The 23,326-nt window shown below is 49.1% G+C and overlaps 2 protein-coding genes across 2 annotated transcripts; one reads left to right on the forward strand and one right to left on the reverse strand.

Moving 5' to 3' along the window:
* On the forward strand, positions 1 to 8,384 carry LOC107207774 (solute carrier family 25 member 33-like). Its single transcript, XM_015635471.2, has 7 exons — positions 1 to 109; positions 4,296 to 4,472; positions 4,985 to 5,062; positions 5,368 to 5,468; positions 6,064 to 6,130; positions 6,328 to 6,611; positions 6,712 to 8,384. The coding sequence occupies exons 1-7, from the start codon at positions 69 to 71 to the stop codon at positions 6,909 to 6,911; spliced, it is 948 nt and encodes a 315-aa protein (XP_015490957.1). The 5' UTR covers positions 1 to 68; the 3' UTR covers positions 6,912 to 8,384.
* Positions 8,220 to 23,240, reverse strand: CLSTN3 (calsyntenin 3). Its single transcript, XM_015635426.3, has 18 exons — positions 23,104 to 23,240; positions 20,301 to 20,423; positions 19,161 to 19,356; positions 18,473 to 18,681; positions 18,018 to 18,167; positions 17,218 to 17,403; positions 16,331 to 16,600; positions 15,935 to 16,047; positions 15,692 to 15,854; positions 14,597 to 14,653; positions 13,665 to 13,822; positions 13,334 to 13,482; positions 12,640 to 12,866; positions 11,377 to 11,547; positions 10,856 to 11,001; positions 10,591 to 10,726; positions 9,011 to 9,228; positions 8,220 to 8,926 (listed from the first exon to the last, which is right to left on the reverse strand). The coding sequence occupies exons 1-18, from the start codon at positions 23,186 to 23,188 to the stop codon at positions 8,756 to 8,758; spliced, it is 2,928 nt and encodes a 975-aa protein (XP_015490912.1). The 5' UTR covers positions 23,189 to 23,240; the 3' UTR covers positions 8,220 to 8,755.
* Between the last annotated feature and the right edge of the window lie 86 nt (positions 23,241 to 23,326).

The following is a 23,326-nucleotide window of genomic DNA, read 5'->3' on the forward strand; positions in this document are numbered from 1 at the left end:
CCCTCACGGCGCCCCGCCCGCCCCTTCCGCCGCTCCTGCGGGCGGGCCGGGGCCGCAGCGCCGGGGCCATGTCGCAGCACAGCACCCTGCTCCACCTGCTCGCCGGAGGGTGAGTGCCCCGGGAGGCGGAGGGGCAGGAGGGCGGGATTCGGGCCGCGGCTCCGGCAGCAGCCACCGCCGGGGAGCCGGGGCAGAGCAGCCCCCGCCGGTGCCCGCGGGCCGCGGCTGTGCCGGGTCCCATCGGGGCTCGGCGCCGTGCAGCAGCCCCGCAGCACCGGCGGGAATGTCTGGCTCCGCGGCTCGGGAAGGCGGAGAGCTTCCCGGTGAGGACGGGGAGTTACATCCAGCCGGGACCTGCCGGGGATGCGGGGCAAGGGGAGCGGGGTGCTGAACGAGAGGCGCCACGGGGCCTCTCCGGCGGGACAAGTGTGGGGCATCCGTGTGTTCGGGAGGGGGGCCAGCTCTCTCCATCAGCGCGTGGCTGAGATTCCTGTGTGACTTCTCTGGCTTTAAATAGTGCGGCTGTTTCTGGTGAGTCAGCTGTTCGGATCCCAGCGGTGCCCCTCTGCATTAGAAGCGTGCCCTTGAGCAAGTGATTTGTCCCGTGGCGTTTCCCCCTTCCTCTCTTTAAAGTCTCAAAACAATGAGCTTCAAGTAAGTTTACGGTGCCCTAAAGCAGAAGATAATGTGGATCTCCGGACTTTGCTGAGTAACTGCAGAAGTCCTCTGCTTAGGCAGCCACCTAGTCCCTTTCAAATCGCACCAGCCTGCTGGAGTCCGTGTGACAGTGAAGCCTGTGATACTGCATGTACAATAAGGCACATAATTTAATTGCTTTTAATTGGTAGATTTCCAGTTTCCTGCAGCTAATGCAGTTCTTGTGCTATGTCAATCTTTGCATACGTGTACTTGTTTTCTCTGTTCCCATTGTTATTTTGTACATGTTATTATTTTATTAATTTATCCTTTGAACTGTATAATCATTGCATCTTAGACTTTCTTAATACATTATTCTTTCTTAGTTTTCTCAAGCTTTTCTTCATCTTTTTCCACCATAGTTCCTGAAAAACTGAGAGTTTGGCTAGTGACAAGAATGTCACTAGTGGGAATGTTGTCAGTCTGTATCTTGTCCTCGTCCATTAATCAATCCTCCTAAATTACAGCTAATTAAAACCATAGGGATAATAATGTGAATAAGACATGAATGAGAAGTTCAGTTTATTGCTGCACTATATTTAATATTACTGGTTTATGTAATGAAACAAAACAGGGTCTCATTCATGAAGGAACAGTTCTCTGCTTCCAGTATAAGAACTGGGGACCAGCCAAAGAAACTTGTGAGAGGTTTCTTCAGAGCTAATGCAAAAACATAATTCTTCCAACAGTGTGCAGTTAAACTGTGGGACTCCTAGCCACAGCATAGTTGAGGGTAAAGGCTTCTCATGTGTCCAGGAAGAATTTTGAAAAGATGAACGAAAAATAATGTGTTGAAGGCTGCTAAAAGCAAGGCAACATTTCTGGCTGAGGAAATCCCTGAACTGAAAGTTGTGGGAAGCTGGGAGAGTGTTCTGGAGGTACTCCTCCTACTCTTCTTTAAGTAACCTTTATTTGTCTGTATCCTAGGCAGACACCTGGTTTAACTGCAGGTTTGCCTGATCCAGCATTGCTATTCTTAAATGAAGATCTTCAACCCATCTTAATTTTTGGCTAGCCTAAGTAAGAGCTAACATGAATTACCAGTAAACCTTGTCACCTTTTGCATGTGCTTATACGCTTTTTAGATAATTTTTAAAATGTTAACAGTGTCTTTTGTATTTCTCAACTAATTCTTTTCTTGCATCACCTCAAACTTGTCAGTTTTCCCTTTAAAATGTGAAAGCAAGATCCAGAGGCAAATACCATTTTCTAAGGTAAAATTACCCGCCTTCTTCAATTAGCACTTTTTGCCACGGCTTTGCTCTCAGAGTACATGTTGTACTCATTTTTATCTGCTGCTCTTCATCCTATTTTGCAGAAATTGCTTTAGATCCTGCTTCTAGAGTAATGATACATAATTTTCCATTTCTCCTGAAACAGAAGAATTTTGCAGACCTATGTCTTTCATAGAGTGTAAGCAGATGTATCAGCATGTAATGCATGGCAATACATCCCAGTTGAGATTTGTTCTAGTTTTGAACAGCTGGTACCCCTCATTTCCTTAGCTGAAATTAATGGGTGTTCTTTTTTCCTTTTGTCTTGCTATTGAGACATAGTGGCTCATAGTGGCCCTTCACCTCACAGTCTCTTTCTGCCGATTAAATGGCCAAGGAGTAACAATTTCTTTAATTGTTATTCTTGCTTTTATAATACTTTTTTATTCTCTGTATGTATCGGTAGTTTCAGGAACTTGACCTCAGGAAACTTTCATATATACTGGAAGCATGTGTTCAAGCTCAGATCCTGACCATTGCAGGTGAGGACTTCTTCAAGAAGTTAGATATTAAGAGAACATTACATAAACTTTTGCTTCCTTATGCACTATTAGAGAGAAGAATTAATATACCAATTAATTGCTTCTCTCAATGTCTTCCTGGTGTATTGTTTGCTCAGCTTTGAGATAAGGAGTTGAAACTGCCCTGTATGGACCTTTTAAACCTTGATCTGTCACCACTGTACTCCAATCTTCTCCTGAACTGGAGACTGTACTCCTGGTCAAAGAAACAACAGACATGTAAGTCTGGAGCCTGTATAAGACAAATTAGTAGAATCTATGGTAAAGAACAGATTGTTGGACCCCTAAGTGAATATGGTCTGTATGGGAAGAATCAACGTGGCCTTTGTACAAGAAGACCCTGCCTCATGCAACTCTGGATTGCTGTGTAGGCTGTGTCTTGGTGTCTGTGTTTAATCCACTTGTTCACTCAGAGAACCTGAGCCAGGGTGTTCACTGCTTTGCTGTGTGTTGTCTTCTGAGCTGGAGCTAAATTCAGGAGTCATGTTGCCAGACTCCCACCACTCATCATATACCTCCTGAGGGAAATTGCTGCTGATGGACTGCTCTGCAAGTCGTCACCATATCTGCCAGATGTGTACATCTGCCAAGGGCTTGACAAAGCAACGTGAGTGTTACGGAATAGCATAGCTAGTTGCTGGCATCATTAGCTGCATAATCTCCTAGCTGCCATATCTTCAACTCTTGGATGTTAGTGCAGTAGGCATCCAGGTCTCTTTTATTTCTCTTTTTTTTTGCCCCATTCCTGTTGGCAATGATAATGAAGCCCTAGGAGCAAAGGCTGTGATAATACTATGTATGTCCACTGAGCTGTGTAGACTTTTTCAAAATAGTTCTTCAGAACTCTCGCTATTTGCTGTCCTGCACTGTCACATGTAATTCTGATGATATACCTGACACTTCCCTGATATCTTGTCGTTCTTTGTTTGGATTTTCTTTCTTTGGAGCAGAGTGAGCTTTTTATTAAGCCTCCATCTCTTGTGAAGCAAAGCAACTTTGGCTGTAGTGGATGTGAATGATCATCCATTTGTCAAAGCCTCTTGCATGGCTTACATGCAAATTCATCTCAAAATGGTCTTTCAGGTACTGAGCATCCTCTAGAAGAGCAGAGTTATCAGTCAGAGGATTTAGAGGAGCAGAAGCTGGAAACCAAATATATCAGTTCTGACTTGTCCCTGGGTGGTGGAAAGGGAAAAAGCGGATATGTGTCCTTTCAGCATTCCTGCAGTGTGATGAGACCCGTTGATGGAGATGGTTCACGAGTTCCAAAAATAGGTTCTGCCTGCTGAAGGTCAGGGTCCTCTTTCATTAAGCAAGCCAGGCTTGGAGAGAGCCTGGCTGTTGGCAGAAAATACAGATCTTGCTTACAGGGCCTTGCAAATGTGTGTCTGATGTAATTATGGATTAAAGACACAGGCAGGCTGAGAGGTGGGAGAGTTCTGTGCTGCCCCTGTGTGAGCAGGTGTGGCTGTGGCAACATGTGGGCCACGGTGCCTGGTGACCTCAGCAGAAGGCTTTGCAGTGAGGATGGGCAGTAGAAATGCTGGCCTGGGGGACTGCTGAGTCCCCATGGACTTGGGACTCTTTGTCTCCAATACTGAGTAAGGTTTCAGAGTGAGGCTGCCAGATGATGTCCCAAGCGGAGCTGTTCCGTTAATCAGTGTCAGAGCAGGAGGTCATGTGTGACACAGGCTGGGGTACCGAAACTCCTCTTCCAGAGGGGAGAAGTTGTGGACGAGCAGGGTCAGAATTATTGCCCTGTTACGGCACAGAGATCATTCTTAAATGTGCTGCTATGCCCTAGATGTGGTGGCACAGCTGGAGCCATCCTGACCTGTCCCCTGGAAGTGGTGAAGACGCGTCTGCAGTCGTCCCAGCTGTCACTGCGGCCTCTGTACCTCCCAGAGATACAGCTGCCAGGGATGAGTGTGAGGCTGATGAATCCCACCCCACCGTCTCCTGGAGTGCTCAAGTTGCTGAGGTGAGCAGGACAGGGCAATGTGCATGTTAGCACCAGGGAGGTGATGATTTGGCCATCATGTGGAGGGTGTGAGGCAAGAGATAAAGAGAATTGAGCTGAGGCTCTGGAAGCCACAAGTGCAATAGAAAGTTTGATCAGAGCACAGGTATATCTGCTTCTCACCAGTGATCTGTGCTCTGCAAAGCACCTTAGGGGACTGTGAGAAATTTCTCAGCTAGTGGTTTGATCAGACCCAGAGGGATGACATTATCAAGAATAGGATGACTAGTGTAAAATGTAGTTGGAAATAGATGATCTTTAAGGTCATTTCCAACCCAAGCATTTCCAGGTTCCATGACCAAAGGAGACAGGAGAAGTGATTGGAGAGAAAATGAGAGCAGGGAAGAAAAAGAATAACATGGGAAGTGAGGAGAGGGTGCTATAAGAAATACCGAAGAACAAAGAAGGAGGAGGAATAGGAGAGCCCGCACCTTAGTTATTCTGCTGATTTCTCTGTTCCTTTCCTTCTGTAGGGCCATCCTTGAGAAGGAAGGCAAACGGTCCCTGTTCCGAGGTCTGGGTCCAAACCTCGTTGGGGTTGCTCCTTCCCGGTGAGTACTGCTCCATGGCAGTGCCTCCTCAGGTTGTACACTTTTTAAGGGAACTGTGTCGTGAATGTTGCTCCACTTTCTGAAAGCTGTCTGGGCCTTGTGCTTACATGCCCCTCACACAGACATCTTCTGGAGCTTCTGGTCATAGTGTTAAGATTAATCCTGTGAGCCAGGTATAAATGGTATCTGATGTCATGTTAGACAAAACTGTGCTGGGAATAAGAAAAGTTGGAGTGAAACTGCACAGTAGTGTCTCTGCTCCTCACAGGGGAGCTGTAACCTCTTCTGTATTTTTTTCCAACCAGGGCTATATATTTTGCTGCGTATTCTGCTACTAAGGAGAGGCTTAATACTGTCCTGGTACCAGAGTCCAAGAAAGTACACATACTAGCAGCAGCCTGTGCAGGTGAGCCTTTTCTGTCTCAAATCAAAGTCAAGGGGTCCTTCTGTCTGGAAATGTCTGTGTGTTTCATTCCTTCTCCATTGCTATTCTGAAGTTTTCTCCCTCCACATGTGGAGAAGTGAGTTCCTTGGGTAACAAAATGTTTTCTCGCTCTTCATTCTTCTCGGGCTTATCTCTTGAAGTCTAGTCTTTACCCCTTCAGCTGCTATCATGAGCTCTATTCTGCTGTGAGAGGGAGAAGGCAGTGTGTAATTTAGGCTACTCACAGTAGCATTTCTCTTGATATATCCCAGTTCTTTAACAAAATCCTCCACTCTTGCAAAATTAGCATTCTGTTTCCTGCCTTTTTGTAACACCAGGGCCTGTTAGTATGGTTTTATTGGAGGCAGAGGAGCTAATTACCACTAGACAAAGGCTAGAATAGGGGAGGAGGAGAATCAAATAGTCTGCCCTGAATATCTCTTCTCAAGGTCATTGTCAAATTGCAAATGCTTGCAGCTTGCCAAGCAGAGCTCAGAGAGCTGATAGATCAGCACCTCTTCACGAACTGTCAGCGTGATCCTGGCACTCACTGCTGTCTTCCTTTTCTGTTCCCCAGGCATTAGTTCAGCCACACTCACCAATCCCATCTGGTTAGTGAAAACCAGGATGCAGCTGGAAGCCAGGTAAGGCAGTGGAGCAGTGCAGAGCCACTCGATGTCACATCAGGATTGGACTGGGGGGCTGGTGGGCAGAGAGAGGTCTGTGATTTCTTGTCAGAACATGGCAAGTCTTAGGCTGGGCAAGAGGTTTACGGCTGTGTTCACAACAGCACTATAGGCCAGGTGCAGTATGCTGTCCTAACCACCTCCCTTCTTTCCAGGGTGAAGGGGGAGATGGCCAGCAATGCTCTCCAGTGTGCCATGCACGTGTACCGCACTGAAGGCCTGCGTGGATTTTACCGTGGGATCACTGCCTCCTATGCGGGAGTGTCAGAGACAATCATACACTTTGTCATCTATGAAGCACTGAAAAAGGAGCTGAGAAACAGCCAGCATTCCCCTTCCCCATCACTCACTGTTCCACCAAACAATGATGATTTCTTCGGACTAATGGGCGCTGCTGCTGTCTCCAAAACATGTGCTACGTGCCTTGCATATCCACACGGTGAGCGGGTCCACCATCCTTGCTTCTGTCCCCCTGGGGGGAGATGCCATGCCCGTGGGATCCATCTGCTAATATATGGCTTCCCTTCTTGTCTCTGCAGAGGTCATTCGGACACGGTTGCGAGAGGAAGGGTCACGGTACCGTTCCTTTACACAGACTCTGCAGCTCGTGGCCCGTGAAGAGGGACCCTTGGCGTTATACCGGGGGCTCCTGGCGCACCTGATCCGCCAGATCCCAAACGCAGCCATCATGATGGCGACCTATGAACTCATCATACATTTGGCCTCTTCCACCTTGTAAGCTGTAGCACTTGGCTGAGGCTGCTGTGGAGATGTAGGGACATCATGGTCCTGAGACCTGGTCTTTTGCAGTGCTCTGAGAGGTGGTGCTTTTTGTCACGGGTCAGATCTGGGTCGGGCATTCTCAGGACACAACGACTACTTTGTGCCAAGTTTTTTGCTCCAACGTGCACAGTGTAGCTTTTTTTTTCCTTCTGGAGACTTGAATTATTCCAGTGCTTCAAGATGTCAGGACACTGGTTTGACATGCCTGTTGTAAACTCCCTTGATGAAACAAAGGCATGGAACTTACTGGGAAGTAGACAAAGCAGAAGAGTGTAAGAGTTTCTTAGCCCCAGCATGTTCACTTATTTTGGACCCAGTAGCAACCTTACGTGGGCACAGTTAGGCATGAAGACAGGCTAGAGCTGAAACACCTGAGAGAACTGCAGCAAGAAGAGATCTTGTGTTGCAACCTTTGCCCTCAGAAGGGCTCTTCCACTCTCACCTACTGTTCTTGCCACTAAGGAGGATTTCTCAACCTTGGCTGCCAACAAATTGCAGAATTTTCCTTTGGGTCCTTCACATGTTACAGCCGTTGCCCCAACATGTGTGAGGCAGCTGACAGCCCCTTTTTGTCTTGCAGGGTCTGAAAAACCAGACCAAGTAGATCCAGGGAAGCAGCACAACCTGCTCTGAAGCACTATCCTAACAACTCATGCTACTGCTGGGCTCAGAGCCATGCTGTGCTAGTATTTGTTGTGTTTCCACCCCCTCCATGCTCAGCAGAAAGAGGAAAATGCCTCCTTCCTCTAGAAGTGCTAGAGCTGTTCTACAAGCTGAAGCCCCTGGTATAAAAAATACTCTATCATACTGATAAAGAAAGCAGATCAAGTGAGAAGATAGATGAAGCTAAGGAGATTTGGCCTGTTTCTGTTGATACACTAAGTGTATGGAAAGAGCCTTATTTATTTTATTTTCCTGTGTTCAAGATTTCAGTTTGCTGCATGTGCTACATTTGCCTGTGACAGGCTTGAGTGCTTTCTGTTCCTCTGTGTGTCCCTAGCACCGAGTCCTGGGGAAGGCTACATTTTGTTTAGAGAGTATTTTAACTCTCAAAAAGGCAGGGAGTAGAGTGGTGAGAAATGTGTTTTTCTTGTTTCATCACATATGCTAAAAAATGTAACCCTTCCCCAAGATAGGGGTAGTAATTTCAGTAAATACATGCTCTGGACAAACTCCAGTTTCACATTAGAGGCTACACTATTTCTTTCCCTGGTTGTAGTGAAAAACTGCAGAAGTCCTGAATGTTTTATTTGAAATCCATTTATTTTAAAATCCACTTTGTTTCCTCATCTTTCTTACCTTCATTCATTTAGTATTAGGAGTATTGACAATTTTACAAAGCGACACAAAGCTGCAGTGGTTTGTTGGTTGTTTGTTTTTTTTTTTGTTGTTTTTTTTGCATGAAACGAGAATAAACCTCAAATGACAACATTGAAAAAATATACAATATATATATATAATATCTGGGGAGGTTGTGAGAAACCCCACTTTGAGCCCTATGGCTGGCTCTGCCTTTCAGATTTCCATTCTTTCCAAGACCTGCATCACAGTTTGAACCGTGCCAGCATCATGTGTAGGTGCCCTGACACATGTTTCTGGAGAGCCAGATGGGGGGTCACTAATGTGGGGAATGTCCACAACGAGAATGGCAGAAGATGAAGGAACATGGGAGGCAGAGGTGATCAATGAGGGAGGAGCACATGTGTACACGGTGGGGGGGGAAAGAAGTTGAAAGTAAGACACCTCCTCCTTCCTGCCATACGTTTTGGGGGGATCCACTGGGCGGGTGTTTTAAAGCTCCTAGTAGCGGTGAGAGACGTCACTTTTGCCGATGATGTGCCGGTCATTCATGTCACTGCTGTCCGGGGAGTCGGGTGTCTCCGAGTCGGTGCTGTCGTCGTCATCCTCCATGCCCTGGCCAGCTCTGCCCTCCACACTCCCTGCTGCCCTCTCCTGACAGCTCTGGTAGGACTGGGGAGGTGAGATACGGGGTAAAGGGAAAGGTCTGACAACACAACTGCCCGCCCAGCCCCTGCCACGGTGGCTGCTCCTCACCTCCATGGGGTTGACGATGATGGTGAGGGCCGAGTCATCCCAGAACATGTCGCTCTCTTTGCCTCCAGCGCTGGTGTGCCCCGACTCAGCAGCCCCAGGGACCTCTTGCCCCACTCCCCGCCGGTGCAGGGAGTGGATGCGCAGGATGCCGAGGATCACCATCAGTGCCAGGAAGCCCACGCACACCACAATGATGACAGTGGCAGCGCTGGGGACCACTTTGAAGAAAGAAAGCAAGAAGTTGTGTCTAGACTCTGTCACAGAAACATGCATTTCCAACCTGACATGCAGGAACTGAGATCCCTGGGCAGAGCTTGGGTTTTGGGTCTATGCAGGAACACAGCCTGACTTGTCTGTGCCCCTGGGCACAGGCAGTTCCTGCGATGTCAGCCTGGCCTTAGACTCTGCACATCTTTATCTACAGAATTCACCAGAATATGTTGCACCGCATATATCTGTATCCTGCTCTTGGGAGGGAGAAATGTGTGCGGGGGACAGCCTGTAAGGGCTCAAGGATGATTTTCAGAGAGTGATTTCTGTGCAAACAGTAGAGAAAGTAAGAAGACAAAAGGTGCCTTTGTTGCACATGGAGTAGATGTGAATGCTGTGATCGGCTTATAATTAGTGCTGTGGCAAAAGCCTGGCTTCTCCACAGGAGAAAACCTTAAATTCATCTTACCCCTAGCCTGACTCCCATGTGTTTGTTTTGGGCCTGTAGACTGAGCCTTAACTCCCCAGATAACCACCTTCCCTGCAAAATCTATCTGGGCCCTCCACAAATTTGTTTATAGTTCTATTTAGCAGGGACAAGTTTGCTGCTGCCATCAGGCAGAGCTGGGGAAGGGAGGGGCAAAGGCTGGCACATGTTGGACCAGCTTGGGATTAGCTGCTGCAGGAAGCTTCAGCAAAAAGTAGCTCAAAGGTGCCTTGTCTGTTCCATACAACAAGGGAACTTGCTTGTCCATAGCAAGTCCTGGAGCTTTCACAGCCCAGGAGGAATCAATTTGAGTGTGGTTACGCCGGAGGCACAGGGCTACTGGCACAAACAAACATCTAGTCTAGTTTTCAGGCTTCTCTCTCTTTTGAGGACAAGAATTCTCCTCTTGTCTGCATGGTGCCACCTCCTGTATTTTCCTGCCTTGCTGACCACCACCTACTCCCATTTCTTTCTTTAGAGCAGTGGCAATCTTGACTCACTTTTCTCTCCCGCTGTTGTAGCTTCTTTCTGAAATTACTTTACACAAGCCCACACAGCACCTTTGCAAGGTGCATGAATGAAGTCAACTTACAGTTATTCTTTTTAGACCCTATGAGATGTAAATTTCAGTCTGCTTCTACATCAAGAAAATAACAGCCCACAAGAGAAGGATTGCATGCTCTAAAATACAATTTGACAAGGACTGCAGTCCACTGGCTAACGATGAGTGGAACAGGACAGTATAATGAGAACCTGATAAGGTTCAGGAGGAACATCTCAGGCAGGGAGCCTGAGAGGAATCCTCCACTATAGGTTCTGCCAGGATATCAGAAAATCAGCATCCTGATCTAAAGGAATGAACCCAAAAGATAGTGTTACATACTTGGGTTGTTGTGAGTGCTTGCCAAACTGTGCCCAGACAGCTCTGCAGGTAAATGATGGCCTCGGTGCACAAACTGCTGGGAGCTCAGAATATGGTTAGGATGAACAGCTCGGTTCATGTTGTGGAGAACATTCACCTGCAGAAATACCAGAGAGAGGGGGGACTCAACCCTGTGCCCATGGCACATTCCATGCATTCCCATGCACCGCGTCCGTCCTCCCCATGCATGCAGAAGAACCTCTGTGTGCATGTATCAGTCTTGTACCTCGACAGTAAACTCATTGCTGGAGTAGCGTCCATTCATCTCAGTGCAGGACAGGTGAAACTTCCTTTCATAGAGGGCAGCACCATGGTTGATGTGGTAGGAGACCTGGCGTAGGATCTCCTCGTAAACCGCAATGCTTTCCACGCCTGAGACAAGAAGACAGGGGTGGGGTGAGCAAGCTCCTGCTCCAAGGTCACCTGGCATCCTAACCCTGCAGCAACTAGAAGCTACAGAGGGATCCAAGGCAATACTGGGTTTGTTAATTTTGGGAAGATAGAGCTGGCTGTGAATGACCTGATGGAATCCCTGCTTGCATCGCTAAAACAAGTGGAAAGGAAGGAAGGATTGAGAGCAACAGCCCTGTTACGTTCTGGAGAGTAAAGAAGTGTTGTACCACAAGTTGTGGAATATGTTGTCCCTTTCGTGTCATGACATCCTAACGTCAAGTGCTTCTCCCAGTGATGCCTGACAGTCGGTGACAGAGGCATAACTAGACAGCTGTGACCATGGAGAGGACTTACCTGTGATGGTCAGGTAGGCAGAGGTGTTAACGAGCTCCAGGCCCCGCTGCTGCAGCAGTGCCCCATCCAGGAGCAGGTACTCCCTCTCTGGGTCCAAGTCATCTCCCACCAATGAGATCTCACAGCCATCCAGGTTGTGCACAATCTCGTCTGACATTCGTGTGTCTGTCACTGAGATGCAAACAGAAAGAAGGTATGGCCAGAAAGCCAGACAGCCATCAGAGAAGGAAGGAGTTACTCAGTGGGGTACCTGCTCACCTAAGAGTGCTCACATCCTATGTAAGTACTGCTGCTCCATCTAGCACTGACCTTAAGTAAAATCACTGTCAGTCTAACTACTTGTTGCAGGATGGTTCTAATGACATTATCTATGCACATAATAAAGTCACTTTATTTTGGAACAACATACTATTATCAGTCTGGTTCATGATAACACATCTTGGCTGTAAGGACTTTGTTGACAATGACAGTGTACAAATTAGGAACAACACTCACACATTACCAGGTCCTGCATGCTTTTGAAAGCTTTTCCCTGTCTCACGCTGTTGGTTACCATGGTTGAGATCTTATCTTCTATAAAATGGCAACCACATTCAATAACTAACTGCTTTCAGTAGGATTGAGAACAATGTGCTCCTAAGTCAAGGAACTCATCATTGTATGAGGAAAGGCAAAGCTTCAAACAGAAAAGTAGGAGCAAAAAATCCCATTACCAGAACAGATATGAAAGAAGTGAATGGACACGTAGAGCATAGACTGCAGAGAAATAATCTGAGCATGATGGAAAGAAATTGAAGAACAGGATACTGTAGGGTGTGAGGAAAATGACTGGGGAATTCACAGGAATAAGTGAGGCAGGAAGAGTAGGAAGGGAGCAAGATGTAAGAAAAGAAAGCAGGAGAGAAGGAAGTAGGATGAGACTGCGCAAGTGCAGGAATAGAGAGAGTAACAGGCAGGACATCCATGCTGGATTCAATAAAGGGAAATGTAGGTAAAATGTGAAAGGGATTAGGAATGAGCAGCCTGGGAAAGAATTAGGAGAGAGTGAGGCAAAGTAACTGAGTGGATAGAAAAAGTACAGGGAGGAGCAGAAAGGGATAAGAGCCGATTAGCCTACATATTGACAGACAATGTGCCTTGCTTCTAAATTTGTAAACTCTCGCTTTCGGGTGTAATTATAGGGGCTCTACTTCCTCTGCAGGACCGCAACTCTTGTAGGTCTTTCCAGTTTGTCTCTTACACCTTGCCCTGTACTCCACTCACCGGTACCATGCCAGTTCTCATCCTTCTTGGCCTCCACCTGGTGAGATATAGAGCAGGTGATCTGGAGGTTGGGGAACAGGGGGATTCCTTCTGGAGCCTCAAAGTCTGACGCAGGATGAGCAAAGTGGGCGTTGCCACTCAGCAGGATCTGGGGGGCATCGGGCTGTAGCACCACAACATAGCCTTCCACATCAGGAATGGAGACACAGGACTCCTCACTGAAACACCTGTAGGACAGCAGTAGAAAACATCAGTTGCCCCAAGCTTCCAACAACATCATAAAAGATCGCCTCCTGCCCATTACTTCCAGGAAAGGGAATATCCTGTTTCCAGCAGTCTTCCTAAAGCTTCCCTATAGCCTGCTGCACAAGGCAGAGATGTGGTAGGAGTGACACCACTGGGATGTGGTGACTTGATCACATCGATAAACACATAGAAAATTAAAACCCAGTCCACATGCCTGGAACACTGCAAGTGGAGGAAGAAGCTCTGCATAGGCACTAGGAGCCAGTACTATGGTATCCATCTGGATATTGGATAATTTATCATTTATTTTCAGGAAGATTTTTACCCATTTTGAGACCATCTTAAAATACAGTTATTTTAAAATACGAAGTGAGTCAGCGTAACTTTAGTCAAAAGAGAGGCAACCCTCCTGCTGAACTCAGCCAGAGGTGCTGGTTTGCCCACTCACTTGACAGCTGTGGTGAGCCTGAGTGGCCGGACCCCAGGGGTAGCAAAGCGCAGTGAATTCATGTAAGCCACGTGCTGGATTGCGTGGTTGAAGGTTTCCACATCATCACCCTCCAAGGTGAGCAGGGACTGAGAGGGGTTCACATGAACCTAGAGGTGGAAGAAAAGAAAACACTCATGGTTCCTTGGCAAATGACAGGAATGCAGGCTGAGAGAGACACATAGGAGAAAGGTGGGGAGCTGTCTGAGGTGGGGGAGCAGGCAAAGTCCTGGGAAGCAAGGCTGGGGAGGAGAGTGGAGGAGACCCATGCAAGCTGGGCAGATGGGCATACCTTCATCCCTTTGCCCAGACTGTCGAAGTCACTGTAATCAAGCCCCTCACGGCAGGCATACAGGCATTCAATAACCTCCCGGCTCTCCAAGCTACCAGGGCGCACAGTGAAGCCAGCCAAGTAACCATGGAAGTAGTGGTGTATCGACAGAGGATCTCCTGAGGGAAACATGGGAGGTGGAGGGTGTGAGAGACGGGGCGAGGAAGAGAGCAAAACCACAGAAGCAACAGTGTGAGGGCCATGCAGAGGTAAGGGAGGTAGAGGCATACAGAGGGGGGCATGGAAAAGCCCAGACAACAAAAGCAACAATGTGAGGGACATACAGATGTTAAGGGAGGTAGAGAGGGACAGAGGGTTGCACAGAATATGGAAAAGCAAAGGCAACAAGAAGACAGGGGATACTGAAGAAAAGAGATGAAAATTGTTGAAATTCCAGATGGGGGAAATTGAGAAAAGCAGACCAACAAGAAGACAAGGGCAGTGAATGGTGGGTAGCATAGAGAAGTTTCTGTCAAACTGCTGAATGCCAGACGGAAACAATTTCTTGTCCCCTTCTCACTCTGCTTCCTGTGAGGGCTTGTAAAAGAAACTACACATTCCGCAGATAGTTCGGGATGAGGTGACATCTCCTGATGTCTCTAATGGCTATTGTGCTCTTCAGAGACCAGCTTTAATGATCAGGCACAAGTACTCTTTCTCCACACAAAAAGCATACTCCAACTCTCAAAGCAGGCTGCAATCCTTCCATCAGCCTTTTCATGCTCCACAGGTACCAAGGTATCAAGGACCAATCTGCCAAATAAGGGGTTTCCTCCCAAGGCGGTGGGAGGTGGCAGGACAGGACTGGGGAAGCTGTATGAGGAAGGCACCATGCAAGAAGCGACAGTCATGCACGGTCAAGATGGGGAGAGACCCATCTTCTTTCTCCCTACCTTGCACAGAATCAGTGGTGTTCTCGCCTCCTTTGGTTTTCTCTTTGTTTTTCTCCTCTGCAAAAGGAGAACATCTGGATGAGCAACAAGGCACTGGAAGATGGTAATTACAGGGTTAGACAAGTATCTACACAAGGGCCTGTATTGGCCAGTCCACAAGAGCAACTCTGTGCCAAGCATCCTTCAGCCCTAGAGGCAGCACATCACAGATGACAGAGGGCAGAGTTCCTCTCAAGAAGCGGATGGTGAGACTGTAACTGACTTAAGGGAGAAACTATGCAGTTTTTCAATCCTTTCCCAATGTTATCTGTTTCGGGAATTAGCCATGTTCACAAGAAGCTATGTTCTCAACATCCCTTAGAGACTCAGCTCCAGGAGAGGGTCCCAAGCTGATCAGTATTGGTTGTCTGCATAATGCCAATCAAGAGAGCACAGAGCTGTGGGAAGGTCTCTGACCTCAGAGAAGCAGCAGTACAGCAAAGATTTGATCTTGCTGGAAATTTCCGCTAGAGTGAAGGTAAGCAGTAGGCAAATTCCTTTAGTTCTGTCCTGCTTCAGTCTAGCAGGAGAACTGAAGGATCTGAGAAATGCAGCCATGCATCTCCACAGAATAGGTTTTAATCCAGTAGTGGCCTAACTTTGTTCCTAACCTGATTTTTGTCTTTCAACCCAATTCCAGTACAGAAGGATTTATGACTTTTTCATATAGACCCTCAAGACAGAGGAATCCCCATCAACACAATCAGCAGCATAAATAGTACTGCCTGTTTTCTGGTGAAAGGCTTTGATAGAAATGTCAGTCCCAGAATGAGGTACAGAATTTCAACTCTCCTCTGCCTGAAAGCTGGTTATCCATTGCATATTCTCTGGCTGTTGTCCAGGAAGCTGCCAGTAACACTTTTCCCTGAGCTGTTATCATCTTGGTCCAGGAGGAAGGAAGGAGCCACACTAGCTTTGGTGCCAAGGAGGCAAGATGGCTGCAGTGTGGTTTGCATCATTTAGCATTGGGTGGTGTTTCTTTCACCTCTTCTGGGTCTCCCTCCGGCCCCTTTTTTCCCACATGGGAAGAGCACGGTTTGGGGAGTGGGCACTCACCGGCCCAGCAGGCCCCGATCATGAGGGAAGGCTCCGGCCGCGGCGGGTGGATGAGGCCGTTGTCGTGGATCAGGGCAGGGTCGTAAGAGACGCCATCCACGTACAGCGTGACTGTGGGGAACTCCAGGTTGAGGGCGTAATGGTGCCACTCATCGTCGCAGACCTGCGGCAGACGGCAGAGCACGGCGTCAGCAAAGGGCCGGAAGGAGAAGGGACATGGGGAGGATGCAAACCCTTCCTCACCTGCTCAAGCTTCCAGAGGAACTTCACAGGCCTCGCACTTTCCAGCAACGGCCAGTAGAGGAAAGAAATCCGGCAGCCATGAACAGCCAGAGAGTAGTGCGAGTAGCCATCCTCTGCCAGGGACAAGCACGGGGAGTTACGTGTCACACTCCAAGCAGTCCCACCAGCCAGAACCCAGAAGCCCACACTGCCACGCATGACTGGCACTCAGCACCATGTGCTCAAAGGAGGCTTGAGCGCTCCGAGGAAAAGGGACACCTAAAGAAGCTGTGTTCCTAAGTTCCCCTGCCCAAGTCCTGCTTTGGAACATCAGGGACTGACCCCTGCAGGGACAATCCCTTCTAAGGAGTTAAGAGGCAGTGGGCAGAAGTGTCATCACCCCAGGAGAAGTCTCACCGCTCTGCACTGTACTGCAGATCACCGTCTCCTCTTCCCGCCTGCCTTTGCCGGGCACCACGGCATGCTTCATCCACACGGACAGGGTGAAGTGGTCACTCAGCCCCTCGTGTCCATTTGGTCCATTCACCACAGGCACCTGGGCAGCCTGGCTGCCATTGAACCAGTAGATGAGGCTGCTGTCCTGGCTGTAGTGCACCGAGAGCCGCGCCGTCCAGTTTGCTGTGGGGCTAGGCACTGGCAGCAGGTCAATCTCTCCTGAGGCAGCACCTATGGAGAAGGGAGAGAGTCAGGAATGCTGGCACAGGAAAATAAGGAGCCTGAGAACTGGGGATCAGATGAAGTGGGCACTGGAAGCCTGACTGTAATGTCTCAGTGCATAGGGAGATGAGGATTTGCCTAAAGTCCTTCTCCTGTCTGGAGAAAAATGGTGACTTTTTGTTCAGTGCCAAGGGAAGTCCCACAGACTCTGCATACTGGGACAATGCACAGAAATCTCTGGCTTCCCAGCAAGGAAAGCACAGGCAGTCCCTGACAAAACTAGAAAGTTGTGTTCAGTGCCAGGTTGGATGAGACTCTGAGCACCCTGGCCTAGTGCAAGGCGTCCCTGGCACTCTGGCAGGGATGTTGGAACTAGAAGATCTTTAAGGTTCCTTCCAGTCCAAACCATTCCATGATTCCACGAGATACGGGCAGGAACACCCATTGCCCCTCAATGCAACACACAATCTCGGTGTCCTCCCAGCCCAGTGACCACAGCAGACGTGAGGAATGTGTCCCCTGACACCTCTGCGGTGTGAGGCTCAGCTACCACAGTGAACCCCTCCAGAGGAAGGGGCAGGGTGCCGTGCCACAGCCGCCCTCAGCCCAGGAAAGAACCAATTCACCACAGAGTTTGCGCAGTGACTTCTCGGAGTAGTTATCCCGGTCACAGCCCTTGGCCACGTGGTTTGTCTGCAGCTCCACCGTGGCCTGGATGTTCCACAGGGGCTCATCACAGGTCTCCAGGTGAATGGTGGGGAAAAGTGCGAGGCTGCCTGCCCCCGGGGTGTACTCAATCCTCTTGTTCCAGCCTAATGGAAAGGAGTGAAGGAGAGGGATTAGGAACTGCCAAGGACACAGGGCCAGAACACCTGGCATACACATAAGTGGCATCTATGGACTAGTCCAAATTTTTGGCCCTTTCCTCATTTACGCAGCTGGCATCAATGCATGGAAAGATTTGCTAGAAGCACAGAGTCCAAGGTGCCAGCTTCTACAGCTGATAGTGCTGTGTCATCACTCTCTTATCAGGCAAAGTAGGTATTTAGTTGTGTTGATTTCCCCTTCATTCTAATTGACTAAGATGAACCTGCAAGAACACACCACTGCTGGAAAAGCCAAATATCTTCCAGAAGAGAAGAAACAATCTTTGCTGCATACAGTCTGTGAGCCTTATCAAACACATGGCAGTTCACAGTAATCCAAGGAATGATTTTCCAGTGTTAGAATTTACCTTTCAGTGACTTTGCAACAGACTTAGACATCTGCTGTGTCCCCTGATGGAGATGGGTTGGTGCCAGAACTGAACCATATATATGGGCACACAAATTTATACGTGTATATACAAACATTTGTGATGAGGAGGACTGAGTAGTAGCTGAGCAAAAGCAAAGGGAAGAGAAAAATGTGTTTGGAGGTTTCATACCCTGCCAACTGGGCTTGCAGGTGGGTTTCACCTGGATTTCCACTTCAGCATCATCAGAAGCCCTCTTCTTTCCACAGTCATAGGCTGTCACTGTGAATTTGTAGACACGATCCGCACTGTACTGCAGCTTCTCCGTGTTCTCGATGTTCCCTGGTTTGCAAAACAAAGAGATCAAGGTAGAGGACAGGCAGTCTCCTCAAAGACGTTCCTTCTAAAAATCACTCATATCTTTTATCAGCGACAAAAACAACCAGAAAAGAGTTGAGTCACTCTGCCCGGTGTCACTTTGTAACAAGTTACAGCATCCCACAAAATGGATGCTGCTGCTCTCACCAGGACAGATCAGCAGTGCTGGAAAATTTATATATACAACTCTGCCTTCGAATGGGGCTGGCAGAGAAGGAGCAGAGCAGGAAAACAGGAGTGATGTGCACGTGATGAGTGAGGATTCTTACCATCATTGTCAATGAGGAAGGGAATATTCGGGGTCAGGATCTCATAGTAGCAGATCTGGCTGTACTGGGGAGAGCAGTCCCCATCGATGGCCTCCACACGCAGGATGCGGTCATACAGCTTTCCCTCCGTCACTGCCACGCGATACAGCTTCTCCACAAAGACGGGAGCAAACTCATTCACATCGTTTACTCGAACGTGCACCGTGGCCCTGATGCAGAGAGGCATCAATAAGAATTGATGGGCTGATTAGGAGCCATGCCCTACCTAAATTTCAGAGCAAGCCATTCTTTTAAAGCGCACCACTCTGATTTCCAGCTGTCAAAAGCAAGGACAAGGAAAGACACCTTGATTTCAGTGCAGCAATGCTGTCACGCAGGCGCTTGGACAATGGTTTCCATCCACTCAGAAAGAGCAAAAGTAATAACAATGCAATCTAGACCTCCTACCTATATGCAGCAATGTAAAACACCACTTTTAAAAACTGCTGTCAAACAGCCCTCGTTTCTGTATCACTCGTGTGACAGCCAGTGAACTTTTCTCTTTGGGTCTTCTTAGCATGTTGAGTTACAATATCATGGCTAGAGAAAAATACTTCTGGCTAAATAAAGTGTTTCCACAGCAACTTTCCTTTGCATTTTTGTCACAGATCACATTTTGTGGCATGCAGCAGTGTCTGCATGAACTTACTTGTGTGATTTTTTGGTATTTGCTCCATCAGGTCCCTCTCCACAGTCATAGGCCTGGATGGTAAATGTGTGCTCCTTATGCGCTTCACAATCCACTGGCTCCTTGGCCCGGATCAGCCCCTCTCCTGTAGCTTTGTCCAGGATCACAGCTTCAAAAGGTACCCCTGACCCATGAATCCTGAAGCCACAGATTTCACCTGGTACACAGGAAAACAGAGAGGAAGGGGAGAAAGAAAAGGACTGAGGAGAGCACATTACACCCTTTGCTTTACTTTCCCATATTTTCTTCCCTTCTAACTTACACTTTCCATTCTCCCCCATTATCATCCTTCATTTTGAGCAGTTTTTGGTTCCCTAGGAGTTTCTCCTGCTATCCCTTACAGCCATTAATGGTGCAGATTGCCATCTACTGGAGAATACTCCCACGGCAAGGAGTCCTGACCAGCATCATGAAAGATTGAAGGTTACAAGGCTCAAGCTACATTTATTAGTGCTACACAGCACCTTGTTTCTCCTCCACATCCCCCAGGGAGGCAAAGCAGGCCATATACTGCAGATAGCCAGAGCATGAAGATCCATGATGTCTCATCCACCCACACACGCAGGATGTGCAGAGTACCGCAGGGGAACTGCAGATAGGGTCACCTAAACCCTAAAATTCAGCTCACAGGGACCACATTTACTCTCCCAAAGCGGGGGAAGAATGAGTGAGGAAACTCCAGGCATGGCCTAAGCAAGCACTAGGAATACAACCATTGAAAGCCTCGCCTGTTGTGCTGGGGATTTGTGCTCACTGTGAGGGGATGTAGCACTGCCAAAGAAGTGTGCCCTACCAGCTTTCTCCAGGGCTCACAGACACAGCACTGTGCATGTGATCTTTGAAAATAGCAGAACTGCGTCAAAAAGTAGCTGGCTCCACCCTCAGTTCCTCTCCCTAAGGAAACAGCTCACAGCATCCTAAATCAAGCTGTGCCCAAATTGCCTCCAGACTTCACTAGGGACCTCCTCCGGAACAAGGTTTGGAGGTGACTGTTTCCTGAAGAGAGGCAGGATCCAGCACAGGGATGAATGTCACTGTGTCCCTGCCTCTCCTTAAGTCTGTCCCTGCCTCCCACCCTTGGCAGAGCTGTTCCCCACCTACCTGCATAGCGCAGTGGGGCATCTTTGTCCAGCGCAAAGAGCGGCGGGTTGAGCAGGACGGTGTTGTCGTTCTCCATGACGATGCCCTGATACTCGGCCTCAATCCATGGTTTGTGCTTGTTTGCTGAGGCAGATTTGGGGTAAGGGATGGAGGACAGGAATGTATTAGCCACCAACTGCAGACTTAGCAGGAAAAGAGAAGCATTTCATCCCCTAGTGAGTAACAACCAACCCCTCACCACCTTCTTCTCTAGAAATAAAGACGTCTAAAATAGGCTGGGAGAAAAAAAGTTATCTTTATTTAGTTCTACTCATGGGAGACCTCTTCAGAAACAATGTGTTCCTTCTTGTGTCCTCATTGCTATCCTATTAGAAATAAGTGGAGAGACATCTGTGTGCCCAGAAAAGCTGGAGCAGTCAAAAAAAAGTGAGCTGAAGAGGCAGAAGTAGCCTCAGCCTGGAGACAGATTCCAAATACTAAACCCTTTAGCTCAATGAAGCCAGAATGAAAGGATCCAGCCTACATCTCTTAGGTTATCCCCAGAGGACAATGCAGCCATTATCACTTCTGCCTTGTACCCTCTAGACTAAGGCCCAGGACCTACACAGAGATGCCCAGGTACACCTTCACTCAGCCATCCTGCAAACATAACAACCTATTCAGAGAGTCCCTTGCTCTTTCCTTCCCCACTCCATGGTGAGCACCATGTTCCTTTGGCCCCTCCTTGCTAATCCTGTTGGCTGGAGCCCAGCCAGGTTTGGCATGGAGGCAGCAGCCAGCAGGAGGCTCTGAAAAATGTCACAGGCCCAGAAATAGCAAATTAATCTTTATCACACAGGCTCCAGGGCAGGGAAAGGGAGAAATAAAGGGGTGGGGGGGAGGGGAGGGGATAGGAGGGGAGTGAGGGAAAAAAAATCATTACAAATTACAAACCCCTCCCCCATGCCCACTCCCTGCCAAATGGGCCTCAGAGATTATATTACATGGCCTAGTTACAACCCCCATTCCCAGATAATCCCCCACTCTCCCACCCCCTGGAGACCAAGATTTATTACAACCCAGCAATACTTTGAGCACAGCATGGCTCAGAGCTGGTGGGGAGTGGATACAGAGCCATTCCCCTCAAGGGCACTACTTCCAATATGTTGAATCCATCCTCTGCAGCACAGTGTCCTCTGAAAGGCCATACTGGCATGGCCTCATGTGTTGACTCGGAAGAGGCAGCATCCTGTGCAAGCAAGGATTTTGGGGCCAGGGGGTGCTGCCAGGGGTGGCTGGGGGGCCAGCAGGCAGGGTGACAGGTCAGCGAGGGGATGTCCCAGCAGGATCCAGCCTGGTGTGGCAGCGAAGAGCGTGGGTTGGCACTTCTCCACCACCGTATTGATTGAGATTATAAAGCATTGCGTAGGAAATCCAGAGAAACATCCATCCTGCTCAGTATGCAGGTGGAATCCTCCCTGTGTGCAAGTGCCCGCGTCTCCCCCTGCCCCTCCATTGTCCCCACCGGATTCCATTCTGCTCTGGCCCTATCCATGCGCCACACCACCGAGGTGGGGATCCAGAGCTATAAATGCCAAATGTGCCCTGTTGCTGGGGTAACAAGCTGATGGTACAGAGATAAATCCTTTGCTGCATCCACCTGCAACTTGGGAATCACCAATCTGATTTCTCGGGAAATGAGTTGTTGGAGAATAGAAAAACATTTCAGGAATATTTTTAGGATACAGACTCCTACCAGGATACAGACTCCTACCACCTTCAAGAAAGCTCCCGTCAATCTAACATAATTTGCCAAAGGTGGGTAGATGTTTCCGAGTGCAAATTCACAAAGGAGAGGGAGGATCCAGAGCATGAGGGGCCTTTCCTTGCCACCGAGCCCCATGGAAGCAGAGCAGAACAAATAAATGCCCCTGCCAATGTCAGGGTACACACAGCTCTGCGGTGCACCCGCCCCATAGCCCTGACTCTTCCAAGGCACGGAAAGCACCCCGAGGTGTCACATTCCCCGATGAGCCCAGAGTCCCTCAAATGTTTACAGATCTTCCCACCCTGTCAGATTACCGACACACTGACTCCGCTCGGATGAATCTCTCACGCTTGTCTCTACAGCCACAGATCTAGAAACCTACATCTTTCTCCATCACTCTGTGTGCTCGGAGAACATCTGCATTCAGAACGTTACAGCTGTAGCGCTGGGGTGGTTTGGGGGTCTTTTATCTTTATCACATAAAATATATTAAATCGACCTGCATCGTTAATCCATAACTATACTTAAACAGCTCCTATTGACAGATCGTAGATGGGTGAACTAGGACTGAAAGATGGAGCTAGGGAATGTGTTTTATGAACTGCAGGGGTCTGTGGAGAAACAACACATTCTCTCTCAGCGCGCTAGGGAAGGGATGGGAATCTAAACCCACCCAGTGATAACTAAACAAAAGCAAGACAAGTGGATGGAAAAGGGGAAAACGCAAGGGGAGCGCTAGGAGACGAAAGAACGGAGAGGGAAAAAAAAGCGGTGGTAGGATGACAGATGGACAAAGTAGAGAATGGAGATGGGATAGCATAAGGGCGCCCGAAGGGGCGAGGAAAGCCGGGGCCACCGGGGACCGCGGAGATGCCCCGACAGAAACGTGCCGGGCGAAGGCGGCGGGCAGCGCGGAGCCGCACCGCCACCGCGGGGGCGGATGGACGAGCCGCGGCCAACGTGTCCCTCCAGAGCCCCTCGGCGGGGGCTGCCGGTGGGTCCCAGCGGAGCGCCCGCCGCCGCCCGGGACCGTGCCCGCGGCGCTCCGCCGCTCACCTTTGTTGGAGGCGCTGCCGGGCAGCGCGGCGCAGAGGCAGAGCAGAGGGAGGAGGACGGCGGCGCGGGGCCGAGGGTCGCCCATCGCGGCGGCGGCGGGTCCCGGCAGGACCCACGCCCTCGCTCCCGCGGCGGCGGCGCGCAGGGACGGTGGCACCTCCGGCAGCCGCTCCGCGCCCCGCCCGGCCCCGCCCCGCACTGCAGCATGACGTCACGGGCGGCG

The sequence above is a fragment of the Parus major genome, chromosome 1, assembly GCF_001522545.3.
Source record: "Parus major isolate Abel chromosome 1, Parus_major1.1, whole genome shotgun sequence".
NCBI classification, from domain to species: domain Eukaryota; kingdom Metazoa; phylum Chordata; class Aves; order Passeriformes; family Paridae; genus Parus; species Parus major.

Coding starts and splice junctions, on each gene's coding strand:
- LOC107207774 (XM_015635471.2), top strand. CDS start 69: ATGTCGCAGCACAGCACCCTGCTCCACCTGCTCGCCGGAGG. Junction 110..4,295: donor CTCCACCTGCTCGCCGGAGG/GTGAGTGCCCCG, acceptor GCTATGCCCTAG/ATGTGGTGGCACAGCTGGAG. Junction 6,131..6,327: donor AGGATGCAGCTGGAAGCCAG/GTAAGGCAGTGG, acceptor CCTTCTTTCCAG/GGTGAAGGGGGAGATGGCCA.
- CLSTN3 (XM_015635426.3), bottom strand. CDS start 23,188: ATGGGCGACCCTCGGCCCCGCGCCGCCGTCCTCCTCCCTCTGCTCTGC. Junction 14,654..15,691: donor GATCGGGGCCTGCTGGGCCG/GTGAGTGCCCAC, acceptor CTCCTTTTGCAG/AGGAGAAAAACAAAGAGAAA. Junction 11,548..12,639: donor TGAGAACTGGCATGGTACCG/GTGAGTGGAGTA, acceptor TTTGCATCTCAG/TGACAGACACACGAATGTCA.